The 14232-nt window shown below is 41.1% G+C and overlaps 1 protein-coding gene across 3 annotated transcripts in view; it reads left to right on the top strand.

Annotated features, from left to right (window-relative positions):
• ZNF423 (zinc finger protein 423) overlaps positions 1-14232 on the top strand; it is a 228491-nt gene that overhangs the window by 128990 nt on the left and 85269 nt on the right. For all 3 annotated transcript variants that reach the window (XM_082289946.1, XM_082289945.1, XM_082289947.1), the window contains 2 exons: positions 1961-5184; positions 12011-12095. In XM_082289946.1, the coding sequence (XP_082146072.1) occupies positions 1961-5184; positions 12011-12095 (3309 nt within the window). The remainder of the gene's footprint in view (positions 1-1960; positions 5185-12010; positions 12096-14232) is intronic.

Raw genomic sequence — 14232 nt, 5'->3', positions numbered from 1 at the left:
CAGCTGGTGAGAGGAGGGAATTAGGCGGCCCTGAGCTACCGGCACCTCCCCGGGGCCCCTAATCCGGGCGCTGGCAGCCGGCTGCCTCCTTCCCTCCGACGGCCTGTGGCCGCAGGTCCGTGGGGACGGAGCCCCGGATACGGCTGGCGGCAAAGCTGGGGGATGGCGGGGGCTGGGGGCTCCCTGGGGGCTCAGCAAAGCTGTGCTGGCAGCGGGGTGGGCGGCGGAGGTGGCTTAAATTGGGAACATGAGGCTTTGTTGCAGCTGCAGTGAGAGAGCCGTTCATGGTCGGGGGAGTGAAGCCTGAGAAAAGTTTACATAAAAATCAGGAGCTCGTTGTCTGTATTTTAGGCTTGGGCTCTGCCGGGTTTGGAGGAGCTGGTTGAGCACAAAGACCTTGAGCATCTGAGAAGCGCGGATGCTCGCTGAGAGTCGAGGTGCATTTCGGGAGCAGGAAGAAGCAGGTTCTCGGTGTCCAGCATCGCTCTGGAGCAGGAGGTTTAGTTAAACGGGGGAGCAGAGCTCTCTGGGGAGCACAGGGCAGAGAGCGGACGCCTGACCTGGAAAGCAGACAGCCCTGTCGTGTGGGAAAAGTTGTTTGGGGTGTAGTTACTTGGTTTAGTTTTTTCCAAGGTAGCTGCTCTCTTTCTTTACCTGGGATGAAAAAGCAGATGTTTGCCAGAGCAAACAGTGCCTGGTACGGTGGTGATACCCTCATTAGCCGAGCCCTTCTTTGAGAGCTCCTCACTGTACTTGTGCTTTCTCTGCCTGGTGACTCGGTAGTTGGCAGGCATGAGGAGTGCGCGTGTGGCAGCCTACACACACAGTCGGGGATTTTTTTATTGGTTTGTTTTAGTAAAAGCTGAAGTAGGAACATTAAATGTTTTATAAGGATGGTGTATCTCGAGAACCAGCTCCTTTTTGGAATCTCCAAATGTTTATGTGGTCATCACCTTCCTTCATCTACCTGAACTTTATTTTTGCTTCATTCTGTGGTTTATTTTGATATCAGACTAGTGGCATTTATGTTTCGCTCAACATCTCTGCATTTGTTAGAATTAAGATATTAGAACTCACTCTCTTCTGTTTCTTGTTAACAATTCTGTTAATGAAAGTTGACAACATTTTATGTATTTTTCCTAAAATGACTGTGTGGCTGCTGGAGTGGGTGCTGTGTTTCTTTACAGTAATATGGAATTATAAAATATTTTTCAAAACTTCATATTGAGTAAAGGAAATAGTTATTAAACAGAGGCTGGGCCATTTTTGGTTTATCCTGAACTTGATTCTTTTGTGATGCCTTGGGATCTCCAGTGGTGATTTTCCTGGGCTTTTATAAAATTGTTTGATTTTGTACCAAGAGAGCAACATTACATTTTATACAAGCAAACGTGGTAATAGTGCAGATCTCTTCTCTGATTTTCTTGAGCTCTCTCAAATCTGATGCTTTTATTCCACCTAGATGTTCAACTCTGCCTTTGAGCAGCCTTTCATTCTGTTACAGTTTTGAGACAGAACTGAAGGATTTTTTTAATGGAGACATTACTTAAAATCATCTTGATGTAGCATTTAACAGACCCACAAATTCACAGGTGATCACTTAACACTGTAGCTTTCTGAAATGTTTGTATTGCTTCATTGCACATTGTGTTTTGCTTTCTTTATTCATTGTTTATTGCTTTACAGTACAGTGAGCAGGTGTTAAACCTGCTAAAGAAAAATGCTTTTTATTAACACTATATGTTGGCATATTTGTGAATTATGTGTACACTTATTTTTTTATTTCTCTTTCTCAAACCTCCTTTCAAATTCAAGAGGGTTTTTGGGCTTTTTTTTTTAGTTGATTTTTTCTTTTTAATGCTGTAGTAGCAGAAGCCCATAGTGTTGTTGAGAGCTTTGTCCTTATTTCACAGATGCACTGGGAATTGTTTTTAATCTCCTTTCTGCTTTCCCATTACAGATGGTGATGACGACCCACAACTCTCCTGGGTGGCTTCATCTCCCTCCAGCAAAGATGTTGCATCACCCACTCAGATGATAGGAGATGGGTGTGATCTCGGCATCGGGGAGGAGGAAGGGGGGACTGGCCTGCCGTATCCCTGTCAGTTTTGTGATAAATCCTTCATTCGCCTGAGCTACCTTAAAAGGCACGAGCAGATCCACAGTGACAAGCTACCTTTCAAATGCACCTACTGTAGCCGGCTTTTTAAGCACAAGAGGAGTAGGGATCGCCACATAAAGCTTCACACAGGGGATAAAAAGTACCATTGCCACGAATGCGAGGCTGCATTCTCCCGCAGCGACCACCTCAAAATCCACCTGAAAACCCACAGCTCCAGCAAACCATTCAAGTGTACTGTGTGTAAACGTGGGTTTTCATCTACCAGCTCATTGCAGAGTCACATGCAAGCTCATAAAAAGAACAAGGAACATATGGCAAAGACTGAGAAAGAGGTGAAGAAGGATGATTTTATGTGTGATTACTGTGAAGAGACATTCAGTCAGACTGAAGATTTGGAGAAGCACGTAATGACACGCCACCCACAGCTTTCTGAGAAGGCAGATTTGCAGTGTATTCATTGCCCTGAAGTATTTGTAGACGAAAACTCACTGCTCTCGCACATTCATCAAGCCCATGCCAACAAAAAACATAAGTGCCCTATGTGCCCAGAGCAGTTTTCTTCAGTGGAGGAAGTCTATTGCCACTTGGACAGCCACAGACAACCTGACTCCAGTAACCACAGCATCAGCCCTGACCCAGTCCTAGGGAGTGTGGCGTCCATGAGCAGTGCAACGCCCGACTCCAGCGCATCGGTGGAAAGAGGTTCCACTCCAGATTCGACCTTAAAGCCTTTGAGAGGACAAAAGAAAACCAGGTCTGTTGACAGAGAGGAAGGCCAGAACTGGTCTAAAGTTACTTACAGCTGCCCCTACTGCTCGAAGCGTGACTTCAACAGCCTTGCTGTTCTGGAGATCCATCTGAAGACCATTCACGCAGACAAACCTCAGCAAAGCCACACGTGCCAGATCTGCCTTGATTCCATGCCTACACTGTACAACTTGAATGAACACGTGAGAAAAGTGCACAAAAACCATGCCTATCCCATGATGCAGTTTAGCAACATTTCTGCCTTTCATTGCAATTACTGCCCGGAGATGTTTGCGGATATCAACAGCTTGCAGGAACACATCCGCATTACTCACTGTGGCCCAAACGCTACCCCTCAAGATGGCAACAATGCTTTCTTCTGTAACCAGTGCTCCATGGGCTTTCTGACCGAAGCTACCTTGACTGAGCACATCCAGCAGACTCACTGCAATGTAGGAAATTCGAAATTGGATTCCCCTGTCATTCAGCCAACACAGTCTTTTATGGAAGTGTATTCATGCCCTTATTGCACAAACTCCCCCATTTTTGGCTCCATCCTGAAGCTTACAAAGCATATTAAAGAAAACCACAAGAACATTCCTCTGGCACACAATAAGAAGTCAAAAGCAGAGCAGAGTCCAGTTTCTTCTGATGTTGAAGTCTCTTCCCCTAAAAGGCAGCGGCTTTCTGCAAGTGTAAACTCAGTGTCTAATGGTGAATACCCATGTAATCAGTGTGATCTAAAGTTCTCAAATTTTGAAAGTTTTCAGACCCATTTAAAGTTGCATTTGGAGTTGCTGTTGAGGAAACAGTCTTGCCCTCAGTGTAAAGAAGACTTTGATTCCCAGGAGTCTCTTCTGCAACATCTCACCATACATTACATGACAACTTCCACTCATTATGTATGTGAGAGCTGTGACAAACAGTTTTCTTCAGTGGATGATTTGCAGAAGCATTTGTTGGACATGCATACTTTTGTGTTGTATCACTGCACCCTTTGCCAAGAAGTTTTTGATTCCAAGGTATCTATCCAAGTGCATCTGGCAGTCAAGCATAGCAATGAAAAGAAGATGTATCGTTGCACAGCCTGTAACTGGGATTTTAGGAAGGAGGTGGATCTCCAGATCCATGTGAAGCATAGTCACTTGGGTAATCCATCAAAGTCTCACAAATGCATCTTCTGTGGTGAGACCTTCAGCACAGAGGTAGAACTGCAATGCCACATCACAACCCACAGCAAAAAATACAACTGTAAGTTTTGTAGCAAAGCTTTTCATGCCATCATCTTGCTTGAAAAGCACTTGCGGGAAAAACATTGTGTTTTTGATGCTAGTGCTGAGAATGGTACAGCTAATGGCATGACCCCAACAAATAAGAAGACAGAAGGGGCAGATATCCAGAACATGTTAATGAAGAATCCAGATACTTCCAACAGTCATGAAGCTAGTGAGGATGATGTAGATGCTTCTGAGCCCATGTATGGCTGTGATATTTGTGGGGCTGCCTACACTATGGAGGTCCTCTTGCAGAACCATCGTTTGAGAGATCATAACATCAGGCCTGGGGAGGATGACTGTTCTCGGAAGAAAGCAGAATTCATCAAAGGCAGCCACAAGTGTAATATCTGCTCAAGGACCTTTTTCTCTGAAAATGGCCTGAGAGAGCACATGCAGACCCATCGAGGTCCTGCTAAGCACTACATGTGCCCCATCTGTGGGGAACGCTTCCCATCACTCCTGACCCTGACGGAGCACAAAGTCACTCACAGCAAGAGTTTGGATACAGGGACGTGTCGGATCTGCAAAATGCCACTGCAGAGTGAGGAGGAATTTATCGAGCACTGCCAGATGCATCCAGATCTCAGAAACTCCCTCACCGGCTTTCGCTGTGTTGTCTGCATGCAGACGGTCACCTCTACCCTGGAGCTGAAAATTCATGGGACGTTCCATATGCAGAAATTGGCAGGAAACTCTGCAACCTCATCGCCCAATGGCCAGGCCTTGCAAAAACTCTACAAGTGTGCGCTGTGCTTGAAGGAGTTCCGGAATAAGCAGGACTTGGTAAAGTTGGATGTGAATGGCCTTCCCTATGGCCTGTGTGCTGGGTGCATGACCAGGAGCACCAATGGACAGTCTTTGAGCTTGACTCCACAGGAGGTAAACGAGAGGCCATGTGGCAGCCTGAGGTGTCCAGAGTGTAGTGTCAAATTTGAAAGTGCCGAAGACTTAGAGAGCCACATTCAGGTAGACCACCGAGACCTGACACCCGAGACCAGTGGCCAAAGGAAAGGTACCCAGACGTCCCCTGTTCCCAGAGTAAGTACAGCTGAACTTTAAAGTGTCTGAGGGATAAAATGTAGACCTTCAATGTGAGAACTGATCTGATTTTTTTTTTTTTAAATTGTCACTTTATCAAATCATTTGTGCTACTAGAAAAACTTCCCAACACAACGAAGGGTAGAGTAATGCACATAGAAAAATCAGAAGCTGCTCAGCCTCACAGGCGCCTTGATTCTTAGTGGCAGCACATCAGATTTTTTACCACAGAACTGCCCTAAATTTACCAACAGAGAGCTGAGACTTGGGCAGTGGAGATTGAGTTTGTCCATGAATTCTGATTCTACTGAACTGGCAGATCTGGAAAAGCTGGGGCAATTTCATGAAAAATGAAGATGCTCAGTACCCAAAAACAACAACAAAAAAAATCTAATCTGTCATATTTGAGGAATGAAATTATTTCTTACCAGGAAAATAATAATGAGCAGGAGGATATAGGAACTTGTGAGGGAAAACGTAGTGAATTCCATCCTATGCCCCAAATTCTCACCTAAAACAGATTTCTGTGCTAAAGAGCTTATCCCTAGGAATGTCTGTCAGAGTGAACGTTTTGAGGTTACTTGGAGGTCTGTGTGCATTTGTGTGAGCTTGTTTGTGTGTGTGTATGATTTTGAAAGTGACTTTAAAAGAACCTGCTTTCATGGCCCTTCTGTAGGGGCCATTAGAGGATAAGTAGTTTCTTAGCAAATCTGGACATTGTCTAATGCAGATTACATAAAAGTGTGCTGTCCTTGACTTTTTCCAGATAGCCTGCTTTCCCGTTTCTTAGCTTACAAGTTACTTGGGAACATGCAGATCCAAGTAAGGTTCCAGAAGCCTACTCAGGAGATTAATATCATTTGCAGTTTATAGTCTTTTTAAATTATTTGTTGACGTTTTGGTTCAAGAATGGGCCAAGTCAGTCCTTCCTCTGTCAGGAACAGATGGAATGAGAAGTGAATTTTGGAAATCTTCTCAGGAGACCAACAGCAGACACATCTGAGTATTGATATCATCTGACATTTTTAATTAAACATGATGGGGTGAGATTTTCAAAAGTATCTAAGGAAATTAGGCACCCAACTCCTAATGAATAATTCCAGCCGTAGATGACTGTTTATGTCAATCTGCTAATTAAAGCACCCACAAACACATCTTACTGAATTAAAAGCACCTGAAAATACCATCCATTCAACTAGAACACCAGAGGCTCAGTAAGTAAGAGAAGGCCCTAAGTATGTCCTGAGGACATGGACTGAGGTGTCTCACATGGAGCTGGTGCAGGTTGTGTCCCTGGCAGGACTTGTTATCCCTGCTCCATGTGAGGCCATGTGGGGCAGCTGCATCTGGCCAAGCTGGGCTGGGCATGGCCACACTGGAGCAGTGCCCTGATCCAGCCTCCTGAGCCAATCCCACAGAAAGCTTGATTTCTTGTTTTCTCTCTTTTGGTAAAACCACTGGATATTGTTCCCTTTGGGTGTGACTAAGCCTCCAGGCACACGTAAATAATTTTGCAGAAGAATGAGGAATGGAAGTATCTCTCCTTTGGTGTGATACCTAGGTCTGGCTAGGTCTTTGTCCTTCTTCCTCCTCAGGCCTTTATTTCCTTCTAAATTCTTTAAGAATACCTCTGTTCTATTAGGTAGGATTAATTCATATTGCTGAGCCTATGGAATGACCTTTCCCTTCCTATCAGCTAGCAGAACACATTGTCATTTTCTGTCTTATTTCTTGCTTTAACTCTTTCTTTTCAGTGAGAGCTTTCATACTTGCTCTCTCAGGGTAGAGTTTTAAGTTCTTCAATAAGGTAAAAGCTTTGAATTTCATCCCATGAGGGAAGTTCTGAGTTTCTTTGTAAAAGAAAATGAAAAATCAGCATTTGTGATGGTGGCAAATGGTACCCTACTGGTGTCTGTGGCCTGCACATATGCTAATACCAGAGATAAGCATCCCAGGAATATATATATTGTTATTAGGAATAATTCATTATCTTACCCTTCATTATAGGTACAAGACCTGAATTCTGATATCAGTTCACTTGAAAACTATTGGTGTTTCACTCAGGTTTGTGAAGGCAATGAGTGCCCTTTGTGTTTGCCTAGTACAGCGATTTTCGAAGAATTATACTGGATTTTAAATGGTGATACATCTCTCCATTCAAGAAGAGTGTTTACTTAACTTCATTGGCTTCATAGCAAAGCTAAGCAAGTTGAACAGGAACTCTCGTGTCATCTTGTTAGTGTGCTGCACACAGGTAAAATACCACTTTACTGGAGCAATCTATAGTGCACAGTACTTGTAGAGTGATCTGTACACGTTCAGAGAAGAGCTACTTCTCTCCAGTTCTTGAGTGTTTCTACATCTCATTTTTTAAACACCTTATTTATTTTTCTTTCTTAAATAGAAAAGCAGTTTAAGATTAGGACAAGGTACAGTCAGAAGAAGCATACAGGTAGATTAGATTTTTAAGTAGTGAGTAAATATTTCAGAGTAAATAAGAATAAGCAGAATGAAATCCAAGCAAATGGAAAAGATGGTAACATATAAAATCTGTAACTTCTTTCTGTGTCTGAAATTGCTCCACCAGCTGTTATTCGCTTTTTGATAGAAGAGGTGAGTGTGGAAACCTAAAAGAATTTCAGAAAAAAACTTTAAATGAAGATTTAACCCCAAGGTGAAAGAAAGGGAGAAAATAGATATTAGCCCTTGATGAATAAAGAATATTTTGGGAAAAAAAAGAATAGGAGAAACTGAACAATTTCTTTTCACTGTAGGTATTTAAGTTTGTATATATATACAAGTTTATATAGCACCACAAAGGAAGTGTGAATGTCTTGTTATATTTTGTTTTGTTTTTTTACTATTGAATTATTTGAGATTTTATTCTGAAGATCAGTAGGAGACAGCTAGAGGAGCATTGAAAAATACTCAGAGTTTCTTGGCAGGCTTGTTTTTTTTTTTTTATCCATAAGAATGAAAGAAAGCACATAACCCTTGAAAATCCTGCTGTATTCTGTCTTCCTCACATTTTTACTATGCCAAATAGGAAGAAATACCTGTAAATTGATCATGTTCGTTTCTAGGATGCATACCTAGGATCCATTCGTGTTGATCAACAAGACAGATTTCCAGGCAGACATAATTTTTGCATTGTGTATATAGCAACATCCTCTTTGGAGGATTTGTTTTTAGGAATTTTAGGACAAGTCAATGGTTTTCTGCAAGAGACATCACTAAGAGCATTAAATAAAATATATCTTAGTAGTAAAAGATTTCTCTAACATCAAAGTTTGTTTCATTCATATAGTTTTGTGTGAGCTGTTCTGTTTGGATAGGACTAAAAGTGTTTTTCAGATGAGCATCCCAAGAAAAGGTATCATTCCAGCATCTGACACAAGTATAGTTCAAGGTCTTTTTTTCATTCCATTAAGATCTCAAGAGGGGTGATGCTCTCCTGTTTTTCTCAATATCTTTCTATGTGTAGCAGCTTCAGTTTTGAATACATTTTATTAATTCATTTTCACATGTCTTCTAGAGGAATGTGCATATCTTGAGAAACATGACTAATTGTTTAGTATTGAGATTTCTCATTTCCTAATACTGGAAACAGTCACATTTCAAGCTGTTCTTTCTCTTACACAGATTTATCTTTATTTTGTACCACAGGTATCATGAACAATGCTTGTTTAACATTGACAGTGGCAAATGTTTAGACTTCAGTTAAGTTTTCATTGTAAATGATGTTACTATTTTTAGCCCACCTAGGTTATTTGGACTGAAGAAGCAAAGGAGGTGGCATAGAAAGTTGGAAGAATAAACCCTATTGTGTTCCTTACTCAGTTTCTTCTCTCCTGCTCACTTTCTTGGATTCAGTTCCTTCTCTTTGTTCTCCCCCACAACCCTTCTCTTCCCTTGTAAATCCACTTGAATGGAGGAATATTTTCTTTGTAGAGCAGGAAACTATTTCCAGATTTAAAGGAGGATAGTCTGGAAAACCCATGGGAACAATAGATACTTCAGAAAAGAAAACAGAACCCTCTGTTATTAGTACAATTTTGTGCCAAGACTAGAATTAAATATCTTGAATTTGTGGGGAATGAGCTCTCAGCTGAAGGCTTGCTCATCTGGTCTCTTTTATCACCTAGATGCCATCACCTTGACTTTGTTAGCTCCTCAGAGTGCGGGCACCTTTGTTGTCACCACTTCTGAGGATAAAACTTAAAAAAAAAAACCTGATCCATTAATAATGTTCATAAAGCTGAAAAATGTCAGTAGAAGATCATATTTGTACCACAACTAAATATACTTGTATTAAAGCTAGTGCTCCCCATTTACTGATAATGGAAGGATGTTTTGTGACATTCTTTTAAAGACAGTTACTAATGAGCCAAAAAATTAGCTCTTCCACCTCTTGCATATACGCATGGGTGCTGATCTAGCTACAGTTATTTGGATACCTGTATAGGCCATTTATTAACCTCACTCCATGTCAGGTGGGGTGCCCTGTCACAGGAGCCATCACCTTACTTAAGCTGCTTGTTTGCATGCACGGGTCTCAGCTGAGGTAGCACTCAGAGGAAATCTGAAATCTGCCGAGGGCTCCTCATGCCAAGCAGAGTGTTTTATAGGATTGTGAAATGGTGTGGAGGAGTTAGCGCTGGGTCTGTGGATAAACAAAGACATCCTGTCTCCAGATCTTTTAGTAAGTAGCTTTCAGAAGCCCCAGTATCAATTAAAAAATGAATCATTTGTCTGTGTTTAATATAACTTTCAAGGTTTGAAATAGAGTCAGGCTGAAATATTGTCCTCTAGCTGTTTACTTAGGGAACCCTTGTAGCTGAGATAAGCGTTAGACAAGGCACAGAGCTTACCTTTGAAGTTTTAAAGAAGAGGAAGATTTCAAGCTTTAAATGTGACCATGTGACCACATGAATCAGTCACTACCCAATCCTATTTTGCTCTTCCAAGGTTTTTTGAGTTTTGTTTTGTTTTTGAAGTTAGGAGCCCTCAGCATGTGTGTGCCAGTGTGTTTGAGGGGACATGTGTATGTATGTGTGCTGTGCTCATCTGCCAGAATAGATTCCCCAGAAAGAGTGCTGCAGAAATCCAGCTGCTTTTCCATTAACAGCCTTGATTTCCAAATGGACTCCAGGAGGATACTTTCTTGAGCTACCTAGGGATAACTAGCCAATCCAAACTATTTCCTTTTATATGGTTGGCTGTGTCAGCTTTCGGCCAATGGAGTATAGCCTTCTTCCTATTATCATGTTAATCACCCATTGTTGTTTTAGCCTAGAAAGCCTTGCCTAAGCAAACACACACTGGTACAGAATTCATGGAATATGCCGAACATCCATAGACTGGTGCATTTGTTATTATGGTGTTACAGCATGTTCATTAACCTCCAGCAGGCTACCTTGTTGCCACTGATGACATGGGAAGTAGTTAAGCTCTTGGTAGCACCTAATTTGTTCTGTCCTCAGCAGGTGCTTGAGGAAATTGGATCCCATGCTCAGAGGGGGTGACAGCAACTTCTCTGTTTAACTCAAAACTTCTGACTTATTACTGCTGCCCTAAAAATGGGGTTCTATACCTGGGTGTGGGGTTGAGGCTGAAGAAAAAGTAACGTGCATCTAAAATTACACAAAAAGTACCCCAAAAATATTTTCCTTCGAAAGGTTAAGAGGGTGTTGTGTACTGAGTCAGGTTTCTCAGTGCTGTTGGCTTGGGGTTGTCTTCCATCCCTCAGCTCCCTGAACTTGTGCCCAGCACCCAGAGATTTCATGTGTGTTCAGCTGCCACTAGCTCTGGCTGTGGGGATGCAGACCTCATGCTTGTGCCTAGTGGCAAGTGTTGCAGTAAGAATTATTCTCCAGAAAGAAGTAGGCACAAAAGGCCCAATTTTTCTAAATTACACGTCAAAAGATGTCTATTTAAATTGCGTATTCTCATGCAGTAAATAATCATGTACCTCAGACCAAAGCACCGTACTCCTGCTTTGGGAAATAGGAGTTTTTCCAAGTGTAAAAAAGCTTAGCCTTCATGCTTTTTGGTTCTCAGTTTGGCTTTTTTTTCCTGAGTTGGATGTCTAACTTATCAACCTGCATTTTAATTTCTGCAATGGTTTCTTGGATTTTTTGCACAAGTTGCACAAGTATATGCCATGTTGCACAAGTATACGCATCACTGTAAATCTGAGTGCAAACCCCATTTTCCCTATTTGAATAAATGGTTCATGTAATTGCCTCTTCACACTGTCTCCTGACTTCTGCAGCTAGGCCTCCCTGGTATGACTTTGAGATGGAGAAAATATAAACAGATTGTACTAGGAAACAGTTCTTTATGGTAATGCAATTTTTTAAGATTTCTGATTGGAGACCAATACAAAATGCATTTCTTTCCTTTGCTTCCCCAAATAACTATAGGTATTCTGCCTACTCTATTTTGAGTTTAATGAAAGGTGGAATTTTTTGAGAAAGTTGATCTTACTCTGAAAACAGTTACTCTTCTGTCTTTTATTTCACTCTGGGGGAATTTTACTGCAGTGGGTTAAATGACAGGAGCAAACTCATTATGGCTCATGTACTCAGTCAGATTTTCAAGTATTGTAACTTGAAATTTTTAAAGTTGAAATTAAAATTTCTCCTAAAGCAGGTTGTTAATTAGAGATTGTGTTTATGGTCCCAGAAAAGCCTGGCCCGGGGATATATGAACAAAAAAAGCCTCAGTGGAGGAAATTTGAAGCATGTAACATGCTATATTCATGATCACATTTGCCTTATGCTACAGTGCAGTTTTCTCTAATCTCTTTTTGGTTATTAAACAGAAAAAGACCTATCAATGCATCAAGTGCCAGATGACCTTTGAGAATGAGAGAGAGATACAAATCCATGTCGCTAACCATATGATTGGTAAGACATTCTTTACACTAGGCCACTCATTGGCTGCTTGTGTTTTGCTACTCTTTGACATTCACTATTTTAATAACTTGTTAATATTCATGATGTAATTTATTTTTTTATTTTTCAAGGAAAATCATTTTGATGTAATGATTCTTCACTTCAAAGCTTTTTAAATATGTGGTTATAAAAGTGTTACTGCTGAGCTTTTTTCCTTATCCTTTTGAGTCCTCATGTAACATTTTCATTTATATTAAAATCAAACTTTTGACAGTATCTTCCATTTGATAGCATAAATTTCTCTCTATCTGTGTAAAAAGTACTTGCCAGTTGTCAACCACTTAGGAGCAATTATGTTTCAATTTTGTATGTCATGACATTGAATAGATGTAACTGCTAGCATTTTCCCAGCTAAGTGTGGTGGATTCCTGAGGAACACTGTCAAAACAAAACACTTACAGAGTTATTTCAGCGGGTTTTTTCTACTTTTTCCTACAATTCTGGACTTCAGAAAGTTCAGCTTTTAGACATACAAGTGTTTTAAAAATCAGTGTTTTCTGCCTTCTATGACAGTCCTGTCGCAGGAGTTGATAAAAGCATTGTTGTAACCTGATGGGTGTATGTCTGCTGCAGCTGTATGATTGCTTCTCTAATGATCACAAAGAAAGGTTTTTGCATGGACAGATGTTATAAATACATGTGTTGGCCCAAGAGGTCAGTTTATTTTGATGCATAGACCACAAGAAGGTACTTACTCATGCCACTGTAGGCATGTGTTGGATGAGACCCTTCAAGGACCCGACAGTGCTCTCTGTCTCGCGCATTCATATGCAGCACTTATCTCCCACAAGCATAATGGTTTTCCTTCAGCAATTTTACATTTAGAAAATTATTCTCCCATCAATTCAGGTATGTATCTCCTATAAGCTTTGAAGTGGATTATGCATAAATACCAGAGAGAGAGAAATATGGACTGACAGCCTTCAAGCCCCCACCCCCAAATGAAAAACATACATGTCAGTCACAATAATCTTCATCCAAGAGCCAGGCAGGAGTTTTAAGTTAATGTCAAGCAGGTTAAGATAAAGATATCTAAAAATGTTTGCTTTTGTAGCAGGTGTTAATGTAATCTCTTGTTTGCAAGCTTGAAGAGTGAGATCCTTGTTAATTGGACCATAGTGATTTCATGTAGCTCCCTCCTCAATTTTAAGAAAGAAATCCTTAGCAAGCCTAGCACTTGTTTCAACTTAATTTTTGATCCAGTAGCTAATAAGTGATTTTTAAATACAAAGGTCATGAAATGCTGAGTTAAGGTTCTGCTTGATTCAAGAGGGGAATAATTTGTTTTCCTTTGGAAAAATGCAATTTCTTCATTTTCCAGTAACTGATATGTGAAGTTTATTTATGTATATGCTCATAATAGTGCTGTCTGGAATAACATACAATTTACACACTTTCTTACAAAGTTCTTAGCAACACTGGAAAACAACAGGTGTAGAAGGCATAGGAGGCTCAGAAAATTGTGGTCCTGCTATTTGTGCAGAGTGCGCCCATTGCTTCCTCAAAGCTGTACAGCAGTTACTGCAATACTTGGAGGAACTCTGTATAGTACAAAGGTGCTATGGGCCCAGTTCTGTACACCTAGAACATTGTAAATACCAGGATGTGGTAAGAAAATGTGTGATAATTCCGTGGTGGTATCATATCTTCATGTTGCTTTGCTGAGGTACAGTCTGAGGATGTCCATGAAGTTAAGGTCATCACTGCTTTTAATGGTTCAGTTTAGGAAAGAACAAAGTGTAGAAACCTTTAATATGGAGACAAACTTCTTCCCACTCTGGGCATCTTGGTTCACAAGGCTCCTGGGCCCCTTCTCCTCCAGGACATGCGACTGCTCACAAAAAAAGGTGTTTCCAGTGAGTTTGCTCATTGGTATTTGTTGGTATTGGTTCTATACTGGGGAATACTGAAGGGAAAAGGAGAGACTGAATGTCAGCATTTCTCAAGCAATAAATGCTGTGCAGATTTTTGGTGTTAATTTACATAGTCCTGAGTTAGTAACGGTAGGGAGGGTGACTAACTGGCCCTGCTTCTTGCTCCTGTCCCCTTTGATCGTAGCCTGAGGGCTTTGTTCCCTTATTCAGGCCTT

The sequence above is a fragment of the Coloeus monedula genome, assembly GCF_965178545.1.
Source record: "Coloeus monedula genome assembly, chromosome: 13".
NCBI classification, from domain to species: Eukaryota; Metazoa; Chordata; class Aves; order Passeriformes; family Corvidae; genus Coloeus; species Coloeus monedula.
Note: the sequence above shows the minus strand (reverse complement) of the source record. Positions and strands in the feature narration are given on the sequence as shown.